Source organism: Cucurbita pepo, chromosome LG20, assembly GCF_002806865.2.
Source record: "Cucurbita pepo subsp. pepo cultivar mu-cu-16 chromosome LG20, ASM280686v2, whole genome shotgun sequence".
Classification (NCBI taxonomy): domain Eukaryota; kingdom Viridiplantae; phylum Streptophyta; class Magnoliopsida; order Cucurbitales; family Cucurbitaceae; genus Cucurbita; species Cucurbita pepo.
This window is the reverse complement of record NC_036657.1, coordinates 2,514,437-2,539,045: the sequence shown is the minus strand read 5'-3', so window position 1 is coordinate 2,539,045 and position 24,609 is coordinate 2,514,437. Positions and strand designations below refer to the sequence as shown.

The 24,609-nt window shown below is 37.1% G+C and overlaps 5 protein-coding genes across 6 annotated transcripts; 1 reads left to right on the top strand and 4 right to left on the bottom strand.

Moving 5' to 3' along the window:
- The first annotated feature begins 1,792 nt into the window (after positions 1 to 1,792).
- LOC111783691 (dof zinc finger protein DOF1.4-like) lies at positions 1,793 to 4,204 on the top strand. 2 transcript variants are annotated; one of them, XM_023664610.1, is made up of 3 exons: positions 1,793 to 2,112; positions 2,258 to 2,306; positions 2,672 to 4,204. In XM_023664610.1, the coding sequence occupies exons 1-3, from the start codon at positions 2,053 to 2,055 to the stop codon at positions 3,595 to 3,597; spliced, it is 1,035 nt and encodes a 344-aa protein (XP_023520378.1). In that variant the 5' UTR covers positions 1,793 to 2,052; the 3' UTR covers positions 3,598 to 4,204. The 2 variants fall into 2 exon arrangements, with proteins under 2 accessions (XP_023520378.1, XP_023520377.1); XM_023664609.1 differs by having other exon boundaries at positions 2,258 to 2,311; positions 2,674 to 4,204.
- Positions 4,205 to 5,778: 1,574 nt separating this feature from the next.
- On the bottom strand, positions 5,779 to 7,800 carry LOC111783525 (dof zinc finger protein 1-like). The gene is made up of 2 exons (XM_023664453.1): positions 7,065 to 7,800; positions 5,779 to 5,849 (listed from the first exon to the last, which is right to left on the bottom strand). Exons 1-2 carry the CDS (start codon positions 7,510 to 7,512, stop codon positions 5,779 to 5,781), a joined length of 519 nt encoding a protein of 172 aa, XP_023520221.1. The 5' UTR covers positions 7,513 to 7,800.
- A 231-nt stretch (positions 7,801 to 8,031) lies between these two features.
- LOC111783169 (protein SMG7L-like) lies at positions 8,032 to 12,684 on the bottom strand. The gene is made up of 6 exons (XM_023664067.1): positions 12,137 to 12,684; positions 11,410 to 11,549; positions 10,743 to 11,330; positions 10,534 to 10,656; positions 10,270 to 10,445; positions 8,032 to 10,180 (listed from the first exon to the last, which is right to left on the bottom strand). Exons 2-6 carry the CDS (start codon positions 11,455 to 11,457, stop codon positions 8,416 to 8,418), a joined length of 2,700 nt encoding a protein of 899 aa, XP_023519835.1. The 5' UTR covers positions 11,458 to 11,549; positions 12,137 to 12,684; the 3' UTR covers positions 8,032 to 8,415.
- A 3,453-nt stretch (positions 12,685 to 16,137) lies between these two features.
- LOC111783648 (VQ motif-containing protein 4-like) lies at positions 16,138 to 20,072 on the bottom strand. The gene is made up of 2 exons (XM_023664565.1): positions 18,975 to 20,072; positions 16,138 to 16,265 (listed from the first exon to the last, which is right to left on the bottom strand). Exon 1 carries the CDS (start codon positions 19,827 to 19,829, stop codon positions 19,065 to 19,067), a length of 765 nt encoding a protein of 254 aa, XP_023520333.1. The 5' UTR covers positions 19,830 to 20,072; the 3' UTR covers positions 16,138 to 16,265; positions 18,975 to 19,064.
- A 3,398-nt stretch (positions 20,073 to 23,470) lies between these two features.
- Positions 23,471 to 24,423, bottom strand: LOC111783282 (non-classical arabinogalactan protein 31-like). The gene is made up of 2 exons (XM_023664204.1): positions 24,012 to 24,423; positions 23,471 to 23,924 (listed from the first exon to the last, which is right to left on the bottom strand). The coding sequence occupies exons 1-2, from the start codon at positions 24,373 to 24,375 to the stop codon at positions 23,620 to 23,622; spliced, it is 669 nt and encodes a 222-aa protein (XP_023519972.1). The 5' UTR covers positions 24,376 to 24,423; the 3' UTR covers positions 23,471 to 23,619.
- Positions 24,424 to 24,609: the final 186 nt, after the last annotated feature.

Sequence of the window (24,609 nt, the reverse complement as noted above, 5' to 3'; positions counted from 1 at the left end):
TAGAATAAAGAGAGGGTTGTGAGAGATTTTTCTTTATTAACTAAACGAGTCTAAACGAGTTTACGATGAATTTAATAATGTTGGTATGAAGTTGAATATTATAGGGAGAATTTGAAATTCTTCCCCCTCTTGCCCTACTCATAGCATAATGTTATTGTCAAAAAGAATAAAAATGAGAGGAGACAAAAGGATTGAATAAGAAGAACGTTTTGGGTGTCATTGAGAAAGAAGTGGGTGTGAGGCATCATTGAAAAGGGGTTATGATTGACACCCAAATACCAATATAATTAATTAGAGGGAGATTTTTTTGAATTATTTTCAAGATTTCAAGGGCTTTTTTTTCATAAAATAATTTCCCATTAAATTGTATTGTGGACAAAGGGAAGTGTAATATGAAAGTGGATGTCCAAATAAGCACCCAACCAAAATGGGTATGGAGATCTTTGTCTGAACCCAATGTATGAGTTGATGGAGAGGTCCCCTCTTTCCTTTTTTTCGATTCGTTATGTTATCTCGAGTGTTACTCGTCAAAGTTTCAATCTTTAGACATAATATTAAAAAAGTTACGACCTTGAATTCTCATTGTAACGGCTTAAGTTCACCACAGATGCATATGAATTGAAGCAGTGAAGCCTGACCTCGGGAAATCTCTTTCGTTCTCTCTCACGATCTGTAAAGCTAAACAATGAGAAGTTGGGGGAGCAACTATATTATAATCCATAACCCATAAACAAACTAATAATCTTAAACCCTAATTCCATGAACAATAAAGAAAAGAAGGGGTGAGGGAATAATGATGGAATGTTAGGGGAAGCGAGAAAATCCCTTGGTTTACTACAAAATCCATTTGTTCTTCACCCTATATCTTGGCCTTGTAAGAGGGTGAGGGTGAGGCTGTGGGCGAGGCTGAGCTGCCCACCACATGGCCTTCAAAGCCTCCTTATGCCCTTCTCTTAAAGCCACTCCCTTGAGAATAAAGTGATGTTTTTTTTTTTTTTTTTTTTTTTTTTTTTTTTTTTTTTTTTTTTTTTTTTTTTTTTTTTAGGAATACTTCCCTCTTCAAACCTGTCCTACACTACAATTTTCAAACAAAAAATATGCACATTTGCCTTCCCCTATTCAAAACCCCCATAGGGGTTTTAATTAGATGCCCACAAAAGTCATCTAAATTATAACCCTCAATAATGCATTTACCATTTAATGCTCACCTTTCTCTCTCTCTCACTAACCCTCTTCTTCCTATCAACTTTCCCCTTTCCGGGCTATATTATTTAACCTTTTACTTTAATGCATCCCTCATCTAATTACCTCTAATCCTCTCTTAATTCAGACTTAATTATCCCTTAATCCAAATATTATAGATTCTGTGGAAAGCTGTTTCTGAAAACAACCGGACAGTGAAACAAAGCTTTGAAAGCGTTGGAGGGTTAAAGTGGAGGTGGTGAAAGTGGTGGGAATGTGGGTGAGATGCTTTGCATTGGGTATTGAGCACTCTAGGGATTCCCTTCTCTATACTTTTACTCCAACACAAACTAAATATTACATAAAGATAGATAAAGACGATCGATTACTCGTTAGATGATATAATATTTTATTGTTCTTAAATCGTTCTTGTTACTGTCGTAAAAATTTTCGAAATGCATGCCATTTTTTTCTCGAACCTCTCGAGATTCATCTCTGTAATATTCTTGAAACTTTATTTCTCCTTTTCTTTTTTTTTTTTATTGGATTTCTGAATGTTTCTCAACATTCTTTAGCTGTTTTTTTCAGACATAAAGAAATAAAGAAAGTGAGAGATTCAAAAAATTAGATCCACACACCACGTGAAATTCTCATTAAATTATACATATAATCATCAATGACTTCAAATTAATTTTTTGGTCATAATATTTTCAACCCCATCTTAGAGAGAGGCGGAGAGAGAGGCGGAGAGAGAGGGAGAGAGAGAGAGAGGGTTTGAAATAAAACCCTCCCTCATCACCTACTCTTTGTCTGTTTACACTTTGTTTCCAAACAAAATTGGTGTAAGAGAAAGGAGAGATCCAAAAAGAAATGCTGGGAAACTGTGACAAAATGGTTCTCATCTCTTCATCAGCTAACCAATGGCCACAAGTAAGTAAATTCTCTCTCTTTTTTTGTCTCTCTCTCTCTCTCAAATTATTACAACCAAAAATTGACCATACCCTTAATTTTTTTGTTGCTTTCCCTTTGGATTGGAATAATATGTGTATGTTCTTCCTCTTTTCTTTTCACATAGATGAAGAATCATCCAACAACAAGTTTAGATCATGATCATCATCATCATCATCACCANACACCCCCACATGTTACTCTGTTTTGTCCCCTTGCTCTTGGAATTATCACCAAATTCATGCCTAAAAGGAATACTTCCCTCTTCAAACCTGTCCTACACTACAATTTTCAAACAAAAAATATGCACATTTGCCTTCCCCTATTCAAAACCCCCATAGGGGTTTTAATTAGATGCCCACAAAAGTCATCTAAATTATAACCCTCAATAATGCATTTACCATTTAATGCTCACCTTTCTCTCTCTCTCACTAACCCTCTTCTTCCTATCAACTTTCCCCTTTCCGGGCTATATTATTTAACCTTTTACTTTAATGCATCCCTCATCTAATTACCTCTAATCCTCTCTTAATTCAGACTTANCATCATCAAAAGGGTTTGAATAATCTCATGCCCTCTTCTTCCTCTGGATTAGTAATGGACAAACAACATGATCAGAAAACTCAACTCAAACAACACCAACAAGACCCTCTCCGGTGCCCTCGTTGTGACTCTTCAAACACCAAATTTTGTTACTACAACAACTACAGCTTGTCTCAGCCTCGCCACTTTTGCAAGGCTTGTAAGCGCTACTGGACCCGCGGTGGCACCTTGAGGAATGTCCCTGTCGGTGGCGGCTGCCGGAAAAACAAGCGCCTCAAAAGACCTTCTTCTACGACGACGACAACAACTACGACGACGACTACTACTACTACTGCCGCCGTCACCTCCCCGGCCCCGGATTCCACTTCCTCGTCTTCAACTTCTTGTCCCAATATGTTTTATGCCTCCAACTCCGATCTCAACGTTCCATTTTCCGGGTATGATTTAAATCCACTTGGGTTAGGGTTTTGTTCTCCTAATATTGATCATAGGGACTTTAATCTTAATGGGTTCAATTCAAGTTCGCTCCTTTCGGGCTATTCTACCTTATTTGCTCATAACCCATCTTCTTCAACCTCCATTTCTTCATTGCTTGCTTCCAAGTTCACCAATGGTGTTGGGTTCAAATCCACTGATCCGAATCTATTTGGTAATAACCTAGCTTCTCCAGCGTTTGGTCACCATCATCAACAACAAGTTGATCATGTGATGGGATCCAACGGTGGAGATCAATTAGGGCTGAATGTGAAAGATGTGAAATTGGAAGATGGGATGAAGAGGCTAAATTGGGATGATCAGCAGAATCAAGCGGATGAAATTGCTACCCAATCTAATGATCATAATCCACTCTACGGTAATTGGAGCTCTCAAACATGGCACGATCCCGAAAATCTTGCTTCATCTATCACTTCTTCTCTCATCTAGGGGGGAAATGAATTTTAATTTAAACCCCACCTTCATCTCTTCGCTAGATCTTACAATTTCTTCATTTTTTTCTTCTTCTCTACTTGTTGTGAACTTTAATGGGTCTGGTTTGGTTGTGAAGTACAAAATAAAGGAGCAAACTTGGGGATCGGAGTGTTCATGTCAGCAGCAAGAAGGATATGATCCAAATTGAAAAATTTTCACTTTTTCCACGAAAAGTTGGAGAATTTTTCATTTTTCATTCCCATTTTCCATTACCCATATGGATTTTGCGCTGAGAGGAACCTCGGATCCCTGACTTTCAATGTCATCATCTCCCATGCAAGAGATCATTCCCTTTTTTTTTTTTTTTATTATTTTTAAATTTCAGTAAGTTGGGTTTTATTTGGTTGCGTTGTAAATATAGGGTGTTTGAGGTAGGGTTTAGTGGGGGCTGGTATAAGTTATGTTCCACTTGGGTTAAAGTTTTGTTTATTTGGTGGGGGGCTGGGTATAATGGTGTGGTGGTATAGAGACGGGGGGGAGATTTGGGTCTTTCAAAACATTTGTATTAATCTCACTTTAAATTCACCTCATCCTATGCTAAATCTCAAATTCTTGCCTTCATTCATTTTCTTTATCAAATATTTACCAATTCTACTATTATTCTTAATAATAATCATTTTTATTAACTTTCCTAATTAATTCATACAAAAGGTTATTAATTTCTGGATTAAAAATTAGTTTCAAAGAATAAAGTTTTTTTTTTTTTTTTTTTTTTTTTTTTTTTTNCTTTTTGTTTGAAAACATGGAAGAGATTGATTTTGCCTATTCTTTTACATTGTTTCTTTAGGTATTTAGAACGTATATATTTTTTATAAAAAAAAGTTACGAAATTTTAAAAATAAAATAAAATAAAATAAAAACTAGAAATAATCAAAATGGTCATTGAAGTTCATTCTTAATTCATTGTATTCCCTTTTAAATTAAATAAATAAACAAAATAAACTCCCTTTTGTTGGGAGACTACATGGGCTTTTCTCAACTGGATCACTCTGTACTTGGCCCAAAAACAGGCCTGTCGAATCAGTGTTAAATACATCATCTCAAAAATTCTTTTAAATGTTTAATTTTTCAAAAATACTCTTAAACTTTCAAAATCTTCACTAATACTCTTTCGAAAATACCCGAGTATTATGTTTAAAAAACACCCTTTAATTTTGTAGAAAAAAATTTAAAGAATTTTTAGGAACAATATATTAACTAAAACTATTTTTTTAACACCTATGTCGGGTTATCTTTAAACTTTTGAATGCTACTTATTGAAGTTCATGAATATTTTTAAAATATGGTGGTTAACATTAATAATATTTCTTAATTAAATTTAAAGTTATTTTTGAAGTTGGTAAAATGTTTAAAAGAATCTCTAACAAATTTTTAATTGAAAATTTTGAAAACTCAGTTCAAGAAATTTTTAAAATAAAGTATTAACCATTTTCATTCAAATTTTAAGAGTATTTTTTAGATTTTTTTTCTTCCGTTTAAGATATTTAGTTTGGCAAGTTGAATCTCACTAAGTCATACATGATCCCACACGTCCCATGCTATTTGGATTAGAACGTAAGATAGTGATGCTTTTAGTTACTTAACTCTTACCATCTAAAGTGCAGCAACCTGCCACCTTGTTAAGTAACATGACACTTGTATCTCTCTCACAACTCTAATTTCACATCATCTTGACCATAAGTGAAGGCAAATGTAATCAGTAATCAACACGTGTAAATTATCTCTATCTAATCAGCAAAACGAGCAAGGCAGGCAAGCAAGCGTGCATGAAGGGTCTCTATCTTGTAAACATAATGGGATTTGGAAGTCAAACAAAGAGTTGTTCCACAAGCAAGGCCAAACGTAACCGTTCTCCTTTTCAGCCAACTCTCAGCCACTTTTGTGTGCGAGTGAGTATCAAATCCAAAAATGAAACCCTTTCATATTCATTCAAATTTCTTGCAAAAAAACTCAAAATACAGTAATCCCAATCAACAATTTGCAGAAATTATGCGACACTCCTCAAAGTGGTGACAAGAAACAACAAATTTAGAATTGATTTCTTGTCATTTTGAATGGACAAAACTCTGAATTATTAAGAACAATGAAGATTGTTTTGAAAGGGATGTGAGGTGGCAGACCCAACAATATTCTGGCTTACTCAGAAACCATGATGCCCACCACTTTATTTGAAATTGACGAACCAGTTGATTTTTTACGATAAGATTCTGTCGCCCAAAAACTTGATACATTAATCATAATATACAAGTTGATTAAAATTCAACGTTTGCAATGCATCAACGGGGATTGTCATGATATCAATTGAGATATGAGCGTGGTATCAGATGCTGTAAGCTACTTTGTTTGATTGGTAAAACCATATTAATTTATTCAATCAAATTATCACTAATTCTCTCCATTTTTTCTTGGTGGGTTTGGCTCGGTGCATTCTTCTTTAAGATCCAAACAAAAAGTAAACACGTGCATGCATGCAACGAGCTAGCCTTATTAACCAAAGAGACAAAATAATGAAAAGAATTATCGTTGATCTAGATGTTCATTTAACCTATAGATATCGATTTGGAATGAGACAATTACTAATGGAAGAGATGAAGATTATATACCTGCAAAAACTAAACTAATTTACATTTTTGAAATTTTGAAATTGATGTTTAACATTTAGGACCATTAAATTTGAATTTTTTAAAAAGAATATTTTTCTAAAAAAGTAAATATATAAAATCAATAAGAAAAATTTGGAAGATGTGAAATCTCTATGGTAATCTTAACTCGATCAAGTAAAAATAAACCGAAAGTAAAATAAGAGACGGAGAATGCTTCTCCATCCCAGTTATCTTAACTCGATCCCAGCAAAAATAAACAGAAAGTAAAATAAGAGACGAAGAATGCTTCTCCATCCCGGTAATCTTAACTCGATCCCAGCAAAAATAAACAGAAAGTAAAACAAGAGAGGGAGAATGCTTCTCCATCCCTACTTGATGATATCGGTAACTATATGTGTTGAGGATTGCTGGGCCACGTCCCCAGGTAAGAATACATCTACAAGGTTCTCTCTCCCTACTCATATTTGTAATATGTGTTGAGGATTGTTGGGCAGACGTTGACTAATTTAGGAGATGATATTTAGTTGACAAGTAAGAAATACATCTCTATTGATGCAAGGTTTTTTCGAAAATGAAAGCTTGCGCCCATAAGTGGACTAATAAAAGTTTCATTTTAACTGAAATTATAAACAGGATTACATGGAAACAAATAGCTTCCCTTGTAATGGATATTAAATGCGAGGTCAAAACAACATTTTTTTTGAAGCAGTCTAAAATGAAATCAAATGGGGCGGTCATAGGGAGGCAGATGATCATGATCATTTTGGACCAAATTACAGCATTCATTTTCAGTTTCTAAGCTTAAATTTTCGTAATTACCTGCAGAGCAAGAATTGATGGAGTTGTTGATGGTAGTCCACATCGTATTATGATCACCATGATCAAAGCTGTGGGATAATCCAAATGCATAAGCCCCCACAGACGATTCATTGAAAGTAGAGTGATACCCAGCACCGGAATAGGAAAGAGGTCCACCAGCATCTAGGGCGAGAGACGGCGGCGCATTGAGGGTGTCCGGAGAAGGGGAAGAAAAGGGTATTGTTTTGGGGCGCTTTGGCTTTCTAGAGCCGCCACCAATGGGGACGTTACGGAGAGTGCCACCATGAGTCCAGTACCTTCGACAAGACTTGCAAAAGTAACGCGGCTGTGAAAGGCTGTAGTTATTGTAATAACAAAACTTGGTGTTGGAAGAGTCGCAGCGAGGGCAGTTTGGTTGGATCAGTGTGGGTTTGGTTTCTTCATTGGACGCAGCTGCAGCCCCTTGCATTATTTTCTGGCTTTACCTCACAAAACGAGTATGTGGGTATATATTTGGTAAGCTATTTGGTTGCGTGGATGTGAAGGGAAGGTATTGACTTTGGGAGTTCAGGGCGCATGCTAAGGGGAAGCGTTTTTGGTGGATTTGGAGCCTCGACGTGCCCTCAACAATATTTATGACTCCACATAACTCCCCATCAATTTGTGGTGCTGTCCAATTTGATGATAGGATTGATCTGTTAACTTAGACGGTTAGACGGTTACAAAGGGTATCCTAAGGGGTGAATTGTGTACCAGCAAGGACACTGAACTCTCAAAGGATGAATTGTGAGATCTCATGCAAACTACAAGGACATATTGTCAATGTCGCACTCGAGGCCATGCAAACTACAAGGACATATTGTCAATTCGAGGCCAGTGTGTGCCGAGGTGGACCAGTAACCAGGAGCTATGGATGACTATGCAACGCGAACATGCTGACAAAGTTCAAGAAAACAGAACAACGACAGAGAAAAAGAACATGCTGACATAGAAGATCTATTAACAAACTATCACATTTATAATATATGAACTATGAACGAATTTGAGTATAGTTGAATGGATAAAGGCATCGATTACCATCCCAAAGGTGGTTGATGCAATACCCACCTTACATTTTGGCAGAGAATTCTTCAGCTGTGTGTTCTATGAAATGCAGAAGAAGGATACAATATCTCATCAGACATGAAGCAATCTTGTTCAATGTTGAGGTGAGATAATTATATAAATACAAATTCACTTGAAACTAACTCACTGCAAAGGGGTGAAATTCTTTCCAACTTTCTATACGCCTATATACAAAACCAAACTCTTTGATGTTCCTGGTTTCTGGAAACAGCAAATGTTGAATGATGATCAAAATCTGACAAAGTCCTCAATTCCCCATATAGGCAGCAGCATCTTTCTGGAGCTTCCATTCTTTATCTTTTAGGTGCAGCAGAAGCGGCGGGGGCGACGCGTAACCGTGGCCGAGCATGTGTTTTTGGTTGTCATTTACGCCGTAAGCTGAAGGGAATGCTGGATGGAAAAATGGACTCTCCATATTCATTGTTGGATTAGAAGCCAACTGATATCCTATTTGATACAAATGGTCATACCTTGAAGTATCATTTCTAGAGGCATTGCAGGGAACTGCCAATACTTGATTACTCACCCTATCCAGATTGTGATTCTCCCTATATTGGCGAAGCCATTCAGACGAACTCATTCGATGCGTGGACGAACACATGTTCGTAAAACCAGTAATCAAGGGACTATATTCATGTGTAGCATGAGGGGGACCCCAATTACCTCGAAAACCATTTGACAAAGTATCATTTCGGTCCACGTCCCTACAGATTTGGCCACCAGAGATTGTAGCATTGGTACCATTAAACCAAACAGCATCATCAGGTAAACAAGGGGCTGATGGTGCTGGGACAGAATAGGGAGGAGGAGGAGGAGGAAAACGATACGATTTTCCAGATTCACAGCTCGGACTCGAAGCACAATTCTCGGTTCGACCATTTATAAACTCCGGAGTTAACTCATCAATGGGCTGCAAACCACCATTTGTCCCTTTTTCTCTATCAGTGTTAATACTAAAACCCCTGTTGAGCACCCAGGCACTAAGTGAGGGGGGCCCTGTAGATATGGAGGCTTCTGATATTTGATGTACTTCTGCATCTGTATGAAAAGTAAAGGGATCCCTCTGGCCCTGTGTCTGTTCTATAAGTAGCGACGTAGCACGCCTCAAGCACTCATCTGAAGATATTGTCTCAGCCTCGTTGCTTTTCGGTGAAGCTTCGTCGCTCCCTACGATCGAGATTGGTGCAGAATTATACCTCATGAGCGGATCGAAAAGAATGACTTCTTCATCTTCAACAGGGAAAGATTGAAGAGTATCTTTCTCACAGACATCCTGAGTTGGCTCTTCCAGTTCATCTTGTTCTTGTGTGTAAAATACCTTCCACGTCCTATCATAAACTATCCACTTTGGAGAATCATTAGCCATATTAGAAACTTTGGTGGCAGTAACAATTATGCGGTAAGCACGGTGTTTTGCTCCCAATTCAAAGTTGTTCATGTGTTCCCAGTGGGATGAGAAATCCAATGGTTCGTGTGCAAAGGCTAAAGGTGTGAAGCCTCTTAACTCATAGTCTTCCCACAGAGGGACATCAAGAGAACACTCTGCCTCAGTTGTATTAATACTCAGTCTCTCTAAAAGCTTCACATAAACACCAAAAAAGTAAGCCATGGAGCTTCTACTTTTTTCATCATAACCATATCTTACTACTTCATCAAGAACGTTCGGTAACCACTCGACGAAGACGAGCACAGCGGGTAAAAGAGTGCACGAATTCAATTGCCTCGCCTTCAAACATCTCTCAACTAGACGTCCCATGACAATAAAGGTAGCAACCAAAGCCAAGTGAGTCAGCTCAAGTTGGTGCTCATCATTCATATCAAATTTGCTAAAAAGATTCTGTACCATGAAGATGAATACAGAAGCTATTTGAATGGCTCGGAAAGGACCTGTTCTCACTGAATCCAAAAGCTTATAGGACTCTAATGAAACATTTAACTCAGAATCATCTAAAGACAAGAGTTCATCCAGCCATCTCATCATGGATGAAAATGTACTTATGAATTCCTCCAAACTGTAAAGCATGAAACAAGAGTTCATAAGACAAATCTGCTACAAATGCAACAGTGAAATCCATACCGAAAGTTCGAGCGGCTAACGTACCTGGATTTTATGAAAAAGAAACCCAATGTTCTGATGAGCAGAGGAAAAAAGTGTGTCTCTAAAGATTCGTGATCGTCTTTGATTTGTGAGTTCATCTCGAAACAGCACTTCTCGGACGGTCTTAGGAAATCGAACTGGCCATCCTTAGAGAGGGAAGGCAGAAGAGATGACCTATTCTGTAGGGTCACTTAGTTAAACATGTGTAGAAGGCCTAGAGGATTAGACCCAAAAGGTAAAATGGAGTACAAAATGAGTCTTACTTACTCTTTCAAATAGTAAAATAAGGTTATCCCAAGCATCAGGAAACGGTTCTTTGGCTGCAGAACTTCTCACACAATGATACATAGCAAGAAACTGATCGTTAACATATGTTGCCAATACAGCCAACTGGAAAGAAACATGAACAGATGAGTAAAACAAGTAATAGTATCTGATATCATGGTTGAAAAGGTCATATGAGATTATAAGATTACCTGATTATGGGGGTTTCCACTATCATGCCAAACCATTGTTGCTTCCAAATAATGAGTAGCAGCAGCTAACCACTTATGTGAATGAACATCTGGTTTTTCATGTTGTTCCATGTACCTAGCAAGATCCCCAAGGCAAACCAAAAGACGATGACACAAGAATCGACATGTCTTTTTCTTGTTCTTCGGATCGATACCTTTCGAGGCATCAAATGCTTTATACAACAAGCCTTCTTTTGGAACCCCACAATATTCTCTGATTTTCAATATCAGTTTTTGGTAGAATTTTGTTGCTTCCAATAGAAACAATCTAAATTCTGCAACATGATTGTTAGGACTTTGTGTTGTCCCCAACTTTGGGCTCTCTGCATTTGCAGAGCTTCTCTTTATCCTTTTTCGAAACTCGTCGATGAGCTTGTAATGAAGCTTCCACAGAGAATATTCCACATCTTGAAGCTCTAGTTGTTCGCGTTCACTCATGAAAATTCTCTCGTAAATTGAACAAACTTTGTGGTATAGATCTTTGACATCTGAATGCAATGTCCCTTTTGAAAGGATTGATGATGTCAACTGCTTTTCCAAGGTTACAACCTGACATGAACACTCATATTCTTGAAAGAGTAGTAATTTGCAAAAGAAACAAGATAGAAGAACTTATGCAGCAAATTACCTGGTTAAGCAATTTCTCCTTTCTGTTTTGATTTGTAGTGGTAGTCATGGTTAAAATTGAGCAGCTTAGTTCAAGCTTAGATCAAGGTACACCGATCGATTGATTGAATGGTTGATGAGAAGATTGTATTATGAAAGACTCTATATATAAGAATATAAAAAGATATTAAAAAATGTACCTAAAAATCTAGAAAAAACCTGGTAAAAATAAATAAAAAACTAAATCAAATCAAAACTAAATTAAATCAAAGATTTAATTAGATACAAACATCTAAACAAATAATCAAATAAGTGATCTTCAACGAGAAAAACTCCAAAATCTGATGTTAAAAGACATCATTTCAACAAGGGGTAGAGCCAAAAAGAACAAAGGAAAATCAATGGTGAAGTGCTGCAAAGAGAAATTTGGGAACAAAATGAAGAAACATCCCAAAATTAGCACGAGAAAATAACTTGAGAGGAGCCAAAATTGAAGCCCAGATGAAGAATTGAACTGTTTGAAGAGTAAAATCAGTAAACCAAGCACGAAGGCTTACAACTTTCACAATCCATGGCTATTGGGTGTGATTGGTTTAAAGGGTGTTCCCTAAAATTGAACACCAACTTTGAAGAACAAGAAGGAAAGATTTGGAGGAACCCCACGTGAAGTGAAGCAAAAGAGAGAAAAGTAAAAAGGGATAGTAGAAATTTGGGAAAAAAAAATAGAGATAGTAAAGAGGAAAGGGCACCTGAGAAGAGAAGCAAGAAGTAGGCATCAAAAGCTTTGACAAACCTCCATCGCCATTAAAAGAATCGGAGCAAATATATTTGAAGCAGAGACCAAAACAAATTATCCACCCAAAAGTGCACACTTGGAGGATAGACAGAGACGGAGAATAGAAAGCTATGTAAGAAGCGTGCGACACCTGTACGCTTTCAGCAGCAATAAGAAAAGAACAGAGAAAGCAAAAGGGTGACCATGAAAAACAAAATCAAAAACAAAATTTTAGATATCAAGTGGGATTGGGATTATATTTTTGTTGTTCATAGAAAAGTTCATAAAGGAAATGAAGAATAAGTGGCAGTGGCCAAACATTGGGTGTGTTTATTGACTAATTAATGAGAGAAGATCCGTTGTAAACCAAGCCAAATGAAGTAGGATTTGTTTTGGAGCTGAAAACAGAGCTAAATTATGCAGATTTTGGACAAAGTTGTCTCCTTTTTTAATGGGTTTTGTATCAAATGCAGGGAGGATGATCTGGGCATTCTCGAAACTTAGAAATCTGATTTGAATTCCATTATGGGAATTGGCAAACAGCCTAACGTGGCTTCTGCGGTGGTGGAGTTTGAAGGGAAATTCCGTATCTTTAAATGCTCTGAATCAAATGCACAATAAACACAGTCAACACGTTGGCACACACACAAGTACTACTTTCTATTATTCAACAATAAATTTAATTTAGATTTTTTAATTTTTTTTTAAATTTTTTTTACCAATAGCTTTCAATCACTACAACTAAAAGTGTTTACGGACTATGATTTTAAATTTTAAATATGAATATTTAATAAATTCAGGAATTAAATCTTAAAAAAAAATCTCAATCAACACGTAGAAGAGAGAGAAAATGGAAAATGAAGGGAAAAAATCCCAAGAGAATAAAAACACCTAATTGATGGCAAGGCGGTCTACGTGGTGGTTATTAGGTACAATCATCACTGGGTATTGATTGTGTACTCTGTGGTGAAGAGTGTTCATGATGAGCTCTACATCCATAGCCGTTGGATTGAAACAAGAGATATTCTCAAAGATCAGTAGCTGTAACCAGAGAATGGGGCCCAGGAGATGATGGAGGGTTCAAGAGGGTGAACCCTACTTTGTAGTCTGAATGGGAGTAGAGTGAGAAGGGTCCACAGATCATGAATGGGATTCTCTTCTCATTTATTATTCTCATTTTTCTGGTTTCAGCTTATTCTACCACTTTCTCCTCCATTTATTTCCCACTAATACATTCTTACAGCAATCAATGGTTGAGTTTCATCTTTTTCATCCAATGAAATTTTAGATGAGTGTATATGGGTTCGGTTCAAAAAAATCTTTTGTATCTAGTTGAATTGTTGACCCGAACAACCAGAATAAAGTTCAGAACTAACTCAAATCTGGTTTTTTATTTTTTAATTATTTAAAATATATATATATATATATATATATATATATTTAACAGCCATACATATTATATTAATAACTAAAATTTTATAGAATTTAAATATTAAAAGTTATAGGGACATAACCAACTAAAAATGTCAACCCACAAGTTGGATTAAAATTTTAATTTTCCAAAAATTCAACTCGTAAGTTTTAGGTCTTATTGGGCTTGGGCTTAGATTAGTTTTAGACCCATTCTTTGGATTTGGGAATGGGCAAATACCAAGTTTGGGCTCCTTGTTTTCGGCCCAACCCAACATACATGGTTGAACTAAATGGGCTTGGGCAAAACCGAGTTTGGGCTCTTTGTTTTCGGCCCAACCCAACTTACATTTTGTTGTGTTTTTGGGCCTCAAAACAGGCCCAATTTGTGGTGATCAGGCCCAGCGACCCAGTGGTCCACCCTCCAATTAAATTCACAGTTAAGGCTCTACTTTCCACTGCAATAGAAATGAAGCTTCTATTCCTTCTGCACATGGCTGCGCCTGCGCCTGCGCATTCATCGTCCTCCAACGACCGCCGGCATTTGGGATCTCTCTCATGCCGACTATGCCATGCCTCCTCCGACACACCTGGCTTGGTCCGTGAATGCATTGATGACGAAGATGAGGTATTTTCATTTCAAACTTTATGATGATGCTAGCCTGTATGAGATTTAAACACCATTTCCACACTCTCACTACTATTCTAAGATTGCATATTACGTTACTTTAATTATCTTGGGAATCATAAACCCTGCAATATTTACATAATTATTCAATTAATTTACTGGGAAATTAGAATTCTCCAATATACAATACCCTAAAAACGGGGAATACAGATTAAACAAAAGAAACAAGAACAGGAGAGAGATAGAAAGGATGGTGTAAGCAGATATTTGAGCATAAACTGGTAAGAGGAAAGGGGATTATGATGTGGTTGGCAATAAATAAAGAGCAGAAATTCAAAAAAGATGCGTTTGGTTGGGTGGGACATTGTTAGTGGGAATCTATGCCAACGCTCAAAGCCTTTGAGAGGGAGAATGAATGCCTTTATATCATCAATTCCCCATCCATTGCGTATTCCATTCCTTTTCAACAACACATCAATCATCATCCCCCTCTCTTACTTCACTTCACCATCCCCACCACCACCATTCCCCCACTTTTGGGGTTCGAATTGCAACGACATGGGCGGTTTGCTGCTCGGAATGTCGTGAGAAGTCCACTAAACCTTATCATTTAGAGGAAGGAGAAGTTGTAACAAGATTTCCGTGGGTGATCCTGTTTTGAACTAACATCTTCATCCATATAAGACCATTTTGGTAGATTCTAAAGGCAAAATGACATTAGGGAGATGTTGAAGTAAAGAAGTTGACCCTTCTTGACAAGGGTAGGGAGTAGGGTCGTTTTAAGAGGCAGGGAGTGATAGCAGTTAGAGAAAAGTTTCAAGATTGCAATTAATGACACCCACCAGCATATAGGAGTGTGTCAAAAGGTATACAAAAAGCAAACCCACAACAAGAAACACCACACTATACTATCCATATAAAAACAATCAGCCAAACAAACAAACAAACAAACAAACATCACTGAAAAAGAGCACCATGTTTTCTGGCTTTCCGCCTCCCTTTCTCTTTCTTCATCACAACTCCCACTTCCTTTCCCTCCCGTGTCCCCATTTACTTTGAGCATGTTTCGGCGGATTGTTCAGTGTCAACCAAGTAGGCCACCGTAAGGGTTAAGAACAAAATATCTCTACCATGCCTGCAAATTCTACTCAGATCATCACTAAACACAGCCCTATTTATTGTTCCAGCTTCAACGTCCCCATTTGAGTACCTTTTCTGACAGGGAAACTCCTCGTTTTATAATAGTTGTAATGTCCTGTTCTAGAGAATAACTCATCATGGATGCTTCCTTCCTACTTTGAAAGCTGCCCTAAACTAAGATGGATGATAAGATTGCTATTGTTCAACTAAAAGTGTTGACCAGATTCACTTCCATCTCACCTAAATCTTCTTCCAGAATCAATTTTCTAATCCTATCAGGATAAATGATCACAAGTTACTTCAGGCCTCAAACATGGAATATGGAGCACAGAGGAAAAAAGAGAGCAAAAAGAAAGTTACCAATGACAAAAGCTTACAAGATACAACACAAAAGGTAACAAAAGGTCAAGATTCCACGCCCAGCTTTTACTCCTATCGTTGAAAGTTAGAGCAGGGTCGAGGCCGCTTTTCATAACCCTCCCCCACACCACCCTTCCTTTTTCCTCATTCACCTGCACCACACTAATTGCTTTGCCAATGCCAAAATCATAGTCTTCGCATTTATATTGCGTTTATTCAGTGGTGAGTGTTGACTACACGACGAGGAGTAATAATGGTAATCATAACCGATCGGCTAAACAAATTTTCAGATATGGAAAGGGATTATAGCTCATCCCTAAAGTTGTTTGTAAACTGTCGTGGGTTTGAAGGAAAAAGAATCCGATAGAACATTAATCTTAAGGAAGGGGGAAACATGATTGAATTTGGGGCTAAGTTTTTTCTTCTGGGAACAAACAAGGGAGAAAATGGGGCTAAGTTTTATTCCTTTTTTCATAAGAAAGGATACAGAACATCAAATTTTGTAATTGAAGCAACAATCTATCACTCTCTGGAAATATATCATTACAAGCCTTACCACTCTCACCTCCTTTTCATTATCATTATATATATATATATATATATATATATATTTAACAGCCATACATATTATATTAATAACTAAAATTTTATAGAATTTAAATATTAAAAGTTATAGGGACATAACCAACTAAAAATGTCAACCCACAAGTTGGATTAAAATTTTAATTTTCCAAAAATTCAACTCGTAAGTTTTAGGTCTTATTGGGCTTGGGCTTAGATTAGTTTTAGACCCATTCTTTGGATTTGGGAATGGGCAAATACCAAGTTTGGGCTCCTTGTTTTCGGCCCAACCCAACATACATGGTTGAACTAAATGGGCTTGGGCAAAACCGAGTTTGGGCTCTTTGTTTTCGGCCCAACCCAACTTACATTTTGTTGTGTTTTTGGGCCTCAAAACAGGCCCAATTTGTGGTGATCAGGCCCAGCGACCCAGTGGTCCACCCTCCAATTAAATTCACAGTTAAGGCTCTACTTTCCACTGCAATAGAAATGAAGCTTCTATTCCTTCTGCACATGGCTGCGCCTGCGCCTGCGCATTCATCGTCCTCCAACGACCGCCGGCATTTGGGATCTCTCTCATGCCGACTATGCCATGCCTCCTCCGACACACCTGGCTTGGTCCGTGAATGCATTGATGACGAAGATGAGGTATTTTCATTTCAAACTTTATGATGATGCTAGCCTGTATGAGATTTAAACACCATTTCCACACTCTCACTACTATTCTAAGATTGCATATTACGTTACTTTAATTATCTTGGGAATCATAAACCCTGCAATATTTACATAATTATTCAATTAATTTACTGGGAAATTAGAATTCTCCAATATACAATACCCTAAAAACGGGGAATACAGATTAAACAAAAGAAACAAGAACAGGAGAGAGATAGAAAGGATGGTGTAAGCAGATATTTGAGCATAAACTGGTAAGAGGAAAGGGGATTATGATGTGGTTGGCAATAAATAAAGAGCAGAAATTCAAAAAAGATGCGTTTGGTTGGGTGGGACATTGTTAGTGGGAATCTATGCCAACGCTCAAAGCCTTTGAGAGGGAGAATGAATGCCTTTATATCATCAATTCCCCATCCATTGCGTATTCCATTCCTTTTCAACAACACATCAATCATCATCCCCCTCTCTTACTTCACTTCACCATCCCCACCACCACCATTCCCCCACTTTTGGGGTTCGAATTGCAACGACATGGGCGGTTTGCTGCTCGGAATGTCGTGAGAAGTCCACTAAACCTTATCATTTAGAGGAAGGAGAAGTTGTAACAAGATTTCCGTGGGTGATCCTGTTTTGAACTAACATCTTCATCCATATAAGACCATTTTGGTAGATTCTAAAGGCAAAATGACATTAGGGAGATGTTGAAGTAAAGAAGTTGACCCTTCTTGACAAGGGTAGGGAGTAGGGTCGTTTTAAGAGGCAGGGAGTGATAGCAGTTAGAGAAAAGTTTCAAGATTGCAATTAATGACACCCACCAGCATATAGGAGTGTGTCAAAAGGTATACAAAAAGCAAACCCACAACAAGAAACACCACACTATACTATCCATATAAAAACAATCAGCCAAACAAACAAACAAACAAACAAACATCACTGAAAAAGAGCACCATGTTTTCTGGCTTTCCGCCTCCCTTTCTCTTTCTTCATCACAACTCCCACTTCCTTTCCCTCCCGTGTCCCCATTTACTTTGAGCATGTTTCGGCGGATTGTTCAGTGTCAACCAAGTAGGCCACCGTAAGGGTTAAGAACAAAATATCTCTACCATGCCTGCAAATTCTACTCAGATCATCACTAAACACAGCCCTATTTATTGTTCCAGCTTCAACGTCCCCATTTGAGTACCTTTTCTGACAGGGAAACTCCTCGTTTTATAATAGTTGTAATGTCCTGTTCTAGAGAATAACTCATCATGGATGCTTCCTTCCTACTTTGAAAGCTGCCCTAAACTAAGATGGATGATAAGATTGCTATTGTTCAACTAAAAGTGTTGACCAGATTCACTTCCATCTCACCTAAATCTTCTTCCAGAATCAATTTTCTAATCCTATCAGGATAAATGATCACAAGTTACTTCAGGCCTCAAACATGGAATATGGAGCACAGAGGAAAAAAGAGAGCAAAAAGAAAGTTACCAATGACAAAAGCTTACAAGATACAACACAAAAGGTAACAAAAGGTCAAGATTCCACGCCCAGCTTTTACTCCTATCGTTGAAAGTTAGAGCAGGGTCGAGGCCGCTTTTCATAACCCTCCCCCACACCACCCTTCCTTTTTCCTCATTCACCTGCACCACACTAATTGCTTTGCCAATGCCAAAATCATAGTCTTCGCATTTATATTGCGTTTATTCAGTGGTGAGTGTTGACTACACGACGAGGAGTAATAATGGTAATCATAACCGATCGGCTAAACAAATTTTCAGATATGGAAAGGGATTATAGCTCATCCCTAAAGTTGTTTGTAAACTGTCGTGGGTTTGAAGGAAAAAGAATCCGATAGAACATTAATCTTAAGGAAGGGGGAAACATGATTGAATTTGGGGCTAAGTTTTTTCTTCTGGGAACAAACAAGGGAGAAAATGGGGCTAAGTTTTATTCCTTTTTTCATAAGAAAGGATACAGAACATCAAATTTTGTAATTGAAGCAACAATCTATCACTCTCTGGAAATATATCATTACAAGCCTTACCACTCTCACCTCCTTTTCATTATCATCAAATGTCATCACCCAGCAGCAACATGTAAAATTGAAAAACCCAAAATCCTTAGAGGAAAAGAAAAGAGCAATTCATGAAATGGATGATGAACCTGGCACTCTAGGAGATGTCATTGGGAACAGTGGCAACAGCCGAGGCTCGGAGTCACGAGGAGTGGTGGTCGGCGATGGATGCAAGTAAAACCCCTTTTCTTTAATCGCTTTCTCTTCCGCCTCTGCATCCAACTTGGCATTCCCATTCTTCAAGTAGCTACAATTCGCCAACCCAGATCGATCAAACGGGTCGGGAATCAGCGGCGTGACAGGACTGAGAGCGAGCGCCGGAAAGTCCAGAATACTCGGAGAAAGAATTTCAGGTTTCCTCGGAGAAAACCCCGAATGAGTAGTGGAACCAAAAACGGGAAACACCGGGTTAATTTTAAGTTTATTCAAAGAGTTCCTACGCTCGTAGAGCTTGAATCCAGATTGCTGCCTTTTGGGTAAAGATTTAACGGGAGGAATGTGCGTTTTGGACACAGAATCAGAGTTGGAAGGCGCAGCAGCAGGGTTAACAGAGGCTTGCTTGGCGGTTTCAGGGGATCCAGTGAGCATTTGAACTACTTGCTTGAAAGAAGAGGTATCAGCTTGAACAAAGGTAGTGGGGTAAGGGTTAACAGATTCGGATCGAGTGATGGGTTTGGGCGAGTGCAAGTGATGCGGTGGAGGCATGAGTTGTTGGAGTCCATAGCTGGTGCTGCTACTACTGGTAGTACTGTGAGTCATGCGGCTACTTGGAGAAGGAAGGAGAGAAGAAGAAGAAGGGCATGGGTTTTCTTGTAAAACTGAAGAGGATTCCATTGAAGGGTTGTGATCAGTGAAGAGGTTTCACAGAGAGGTTAGAGAGAGAAAAAGGGGAAGGAAGGTGTTGAGAAAGAAGCAGAGGCGTGGTGAGTGGGGTAGATGAGAGAGAAAGTGATGTTCTTATTTCTTACTGCCTCCGCCTCTGCCTCTGCCTCCGCCTCTGCCTTCGCCGTCTGGTTCATGGTTTGGTAAGAAACGTTTTGGAGGGGACTTTCTTTTTACTGCCTACCTTCAAATTTCAATCATTCATATTCATCATCAACAACGCGCCTTCTTTCCACGCCCCTTTTCCCCTCATTTTTATATTTTATTTTTTTTAATACTGAAAAATAAACTATTAAAAAACATATTTATAAATAATTAAATTCTAGAGATGTCCATAACTTCCATGGTTACTTATAACACTGGTTGACAAGCATTAATTAGTTTTTAATTTGAGGGTTACCAATTATAATAATGATTAATTAATTAATAGTTGATTCATAATTACTCCGAAAAGGCTATATTTTAATGCAAATAAACAGAAATCTTACCCCTTCGTACCTGGAACACTGAGTATTTTATTAAAATTAGACCTAAGTTAGGGTCCTCCGCCTAAATTAATTTTTTTTATAAATGAATAAACTTCAAATTATTTTGAAAATAAATACAATAAATTAATGATTGTCAACTTTCTACCTTAATAATATCAAGCATTTGGGTCCCAAGGCTTTGTGCAGATTTCATTAAACTTTCAAAACTTCTCTCTTGTAATTTTTAACTTAAAAGAAATATTTTAGACCTCAATTATTTATCAATTCAATAATTAATAAAAATAACAACAAAAATTAGCGTGACATTAAATAAAAAAATATAATTTATATATGAATGAAAATAATTTTAAAGATATAGGATAATTTTTTACTTATAAAAATACTTGAAAATGAGTAAATAAATCATACTGGAGGAATGCAAAAGTTAATATGATATTTTTTAAAATATCATAATTATTTTAGTGAAAATAAGAACCAATACGACAGATTCTAATAATTCAGGTATTAAACCAACGGTTTTTTTAATGCAAAACTCAATAATTAATATATAACGTCAAAAGAAATAGCAACAGTTGTGGAATGTGAAGAATACGCGCTAATGATGAGATTGGGGTTAGCAGAACTTGAGTGGTGCGCGGTATTCAATTGGCCGAGCTGAGAAAAATTGGACAAAGAAACAAAGACAGAGAGACAGAGTGGTGGAAAACGTCAAGAAAAGATTCAAATTTTCCGCACATTGACGGTCTACAGTCTCGTGGCAGATTCTGTAATATCACCAAATCAGAAGGTCATTTATTGATACCCATTATTTGATTATTTCGCAAATACCCTTAATTTTCCTCTCTATTTATGAAACGTAGCCCCCAGGTAGCAAAATAATTTTAAATAATACACAAACATAAAATGCATATAAAAAACATACGATAACTCTATAAAACCTATGTAACACATAAATTACATGTTAAAAAGTTTTTTTTTTTTTAATTAAAGGATATTATTGAAACTATATTTATATAATTTAATTAAAATATGTTATGCTTAGTCACGCCTATTGGATGGAAAATATGGGGAATAAAGCTTCTCTGTCCTATTATTAAATTGAGTGGACAATAAGTGAGCAAAAATACACAGTGTTATTCTTTTTAAAATAAAACAATAGTTTACTTTGCTTTTTTTTTTTTTTTTTTTTTTTTTTTNTGTGGTTTCTAGGTATATTCCAATAATTATTTTATAAATTATAGGAAGATAACTAAACAAAGTTATTCCATTAAAAAGAAAAAAAGAGTTTCTCAAGCATTTGATTCTTTTAAATTAACTTAATACTCTCATCTGAATTTATTACTATTCCAATCGCAAACATATTTATTTTTTTTTTCATAAAATAAATTGTAATTAATAAGTCCCATAAATTCTAAGCTCAAGCTACTAGCCTAGGGGAGAGAAGGATTTAGGCATCGACCTTGACTAGGTTAGCAGTTTGCTCATTAGGGCAGGTCAAATGCATGCCCCTAGCTCGAACAACATAAGGGTTAGCTCTATCTAACACCCAAAACCTAAATTAGGGAAGAAACGAGGATCTCAAACTAACCTCGGTAAAATATAATGTTATGATTCATTAGAAGTATTAGTATATAGTGTAGGTCTCTCATCTCTTGAAAATTCTAAATTTACGGGTCGAGGCACGTGAAAGTGAGGTTAGAAGCATGGTTGCATATTCATAGCTATTAATTTGATTCAACTTCGGGGAATTTGAATTTTGAATTTGAGCTATATAAATTATTTATTTATTTATTTATTTATTTATTGTTGGTGTGGCAGGAATCTTACCCCACGCTTTCTCTCTTTTCTTTATTTACTATCAAATTTTTAAATAAAAGAGAGAGAGAGAGAGAAGAGAGGTGAATCCAATTCTCTTCCAATTTTCAATGTTTTTTTAAAAATAAAAATTGAAACTAAATGCTACAAAACGGAGAAGGGACCACGGTTGCTATACGGTGCGACACCTGTAGAGGATTATTATTTTGAGTGCCCATTTTGGATTCCATCTCAAAATGCGCCCGCTCCGCTCGCCACGCATTTGCTTTACCCTCGCCCCCACGGATCTCATTCATTCTTTTTATTCTACTTTATTTTTTTTTAAAATAAACAGTGAATTTCAAATTGGTACACAATCAAAATTGACCGTTAAGTGTAATCTATATTCCACGTTTACACCTCACAATCGCTACCTTTACTAGATATTACCTATTTTGGCCTATTACATATTATTCTCAGTGTCACTGTTTTAAAACACGTATATTGTAGAGAAGTTTTCACTCTTTATAAGAAATGTTTTGTTTCTCTCTAACTGAAAATTTCACAATCCACCCCCTCCACTCGTAGGAGCCTAGCGTTTTTGTTTACTCAACACTCTGGTCCCGTTTGAGAAGAAGATTTTTAAAACATAGAGGTAAAAAGATTTTCGAAAGAGAGTATGAAAACAAGATTTAAAGAAATGTTGACTATAAACGAGAAACTTTATTAAATTTTTTTACAATATTTGTAAATTAAATATTGATTGCTCTGGTAAAAACATTTTAAATATCTTTATTTTAAAGTTTTAAGTGAATTATCCAAAGTTTTAATTTTATTATTAATTCAGCTAAATTACAAATAAAGAAAGTTCAAACTTCTTGTATCAATTTTAGCCATTGCAACCTTCCCCATATAAACTTGGAATAAATGTAACGAATTTTTTTTCTCCGTTAAACATAAATAATCAGTTACCGTTATTATTGATTATGGTTGGAAAAAGTTGAAAATTATCGATTTAAGATAAAGAAGACCGATTTCCGAGGAAGTATACTCGATATCATAAAATCCAACATATCTAAAAAACCTGTCAGCTTTGTTTTTTATTTTTTTCTTCGAAGAGTATAAAAATTACTAAAAATCATTTCAAATATTATTATGTAGCATCTTAATAATTAAAAAAATAAATAAAAACTATGTAATATAATTGTTTTAATTAACTTTCAAATATTTTGTGATCTTCATTTAACGGTCCACTTATTTGATTATATTACTTGAATTAAATTTCATAAAATCTAAGAACATTTATGAAAGTAGCAAATAAAATGTGTGAATGCATGGTTTTGTTGAAGTGTCGACTCCATTAGAACATCACAATAACCTAGAAAAGTGCAGGAATCCGAATACATCACATCAAAATCCCAGATATTACTAATCTACCCCCACACAGTCCCCACCTACGTTCAACGAGCGCAGGTAGGTTCAAAAGCCAATGGCCCAACATTGTACAGCACAACCGGTTTCTTCTCGGCGTCCGTGAATGCCTTTGCTGGCTTCAACTCCGCCCCGTCCTCTCCGCCATTCATTTTCGACATCTTACTGCAACTGCTGTCCGGCGACTTCACCAGATAAACCTTGCACCGGTGGAATGCGTAGCTCGTTACGTTCTTCGGCGCTGCCAGCCGGAAGTACCCATTCTTGTCAGTTGTGGCGGTTTCCACCGTTGGAGCGTATTTGGTGTTCTTGCATGACAGCTTCACTGTAGCACCTGCATTGTACAAAGGAAGAAGTCAGTTACAGTACTTTAACAGCTCCGTTAACGACGGTTAAAACTTTCGACGGTTTTGGAACTGACCGTTTAGGGGTTTAGCTCCAAGAAGAGTATCAACACCAGGATAATGGCAAGACTTGCAATAAACGACACCTTGGACTTCAACAAAGCTTCTTGGGATGTAGGTGGACCGTTTGGGTGGTTGAACCGGAGAGGGAACCGGAGCGTAGTGAGCCGGAGGGGGAGGTGCGTAAACAGGGGAAGGAGCAGGGGCATGAGAATGGTGATGGTGGTGGTGATGGCTAGGGGCGGCTACTGGCACTGGGTAGTGACGGTCATCTGGCCTTGGTGCCGGAGTGGGGCTGCCGTGGTTTGCAGCCGCTTGGAAGGCATTGAGGGCGCAGCCAAGCAGGAGGACAATGACAGCACCGGTAGCGACAGAAGCCATTTGGAATACGAAGCTTGAAACATCAGCCACAAGGGGATTATTATATATACAAAATCGGTGAGGGTTAATTGTATGATATGATTTTAAAATAATAAAGAAAAAAACATTTCTAATTTAAATTGATATAATTATAATAAAAGTTGAGTTGTCAGTGTTTCTAGACGACCGTGCCGTCCTTTCTATTGCATTTTCAGTCACCGGAAAATATGGGAAAATTGTTAGTATTCCAATACA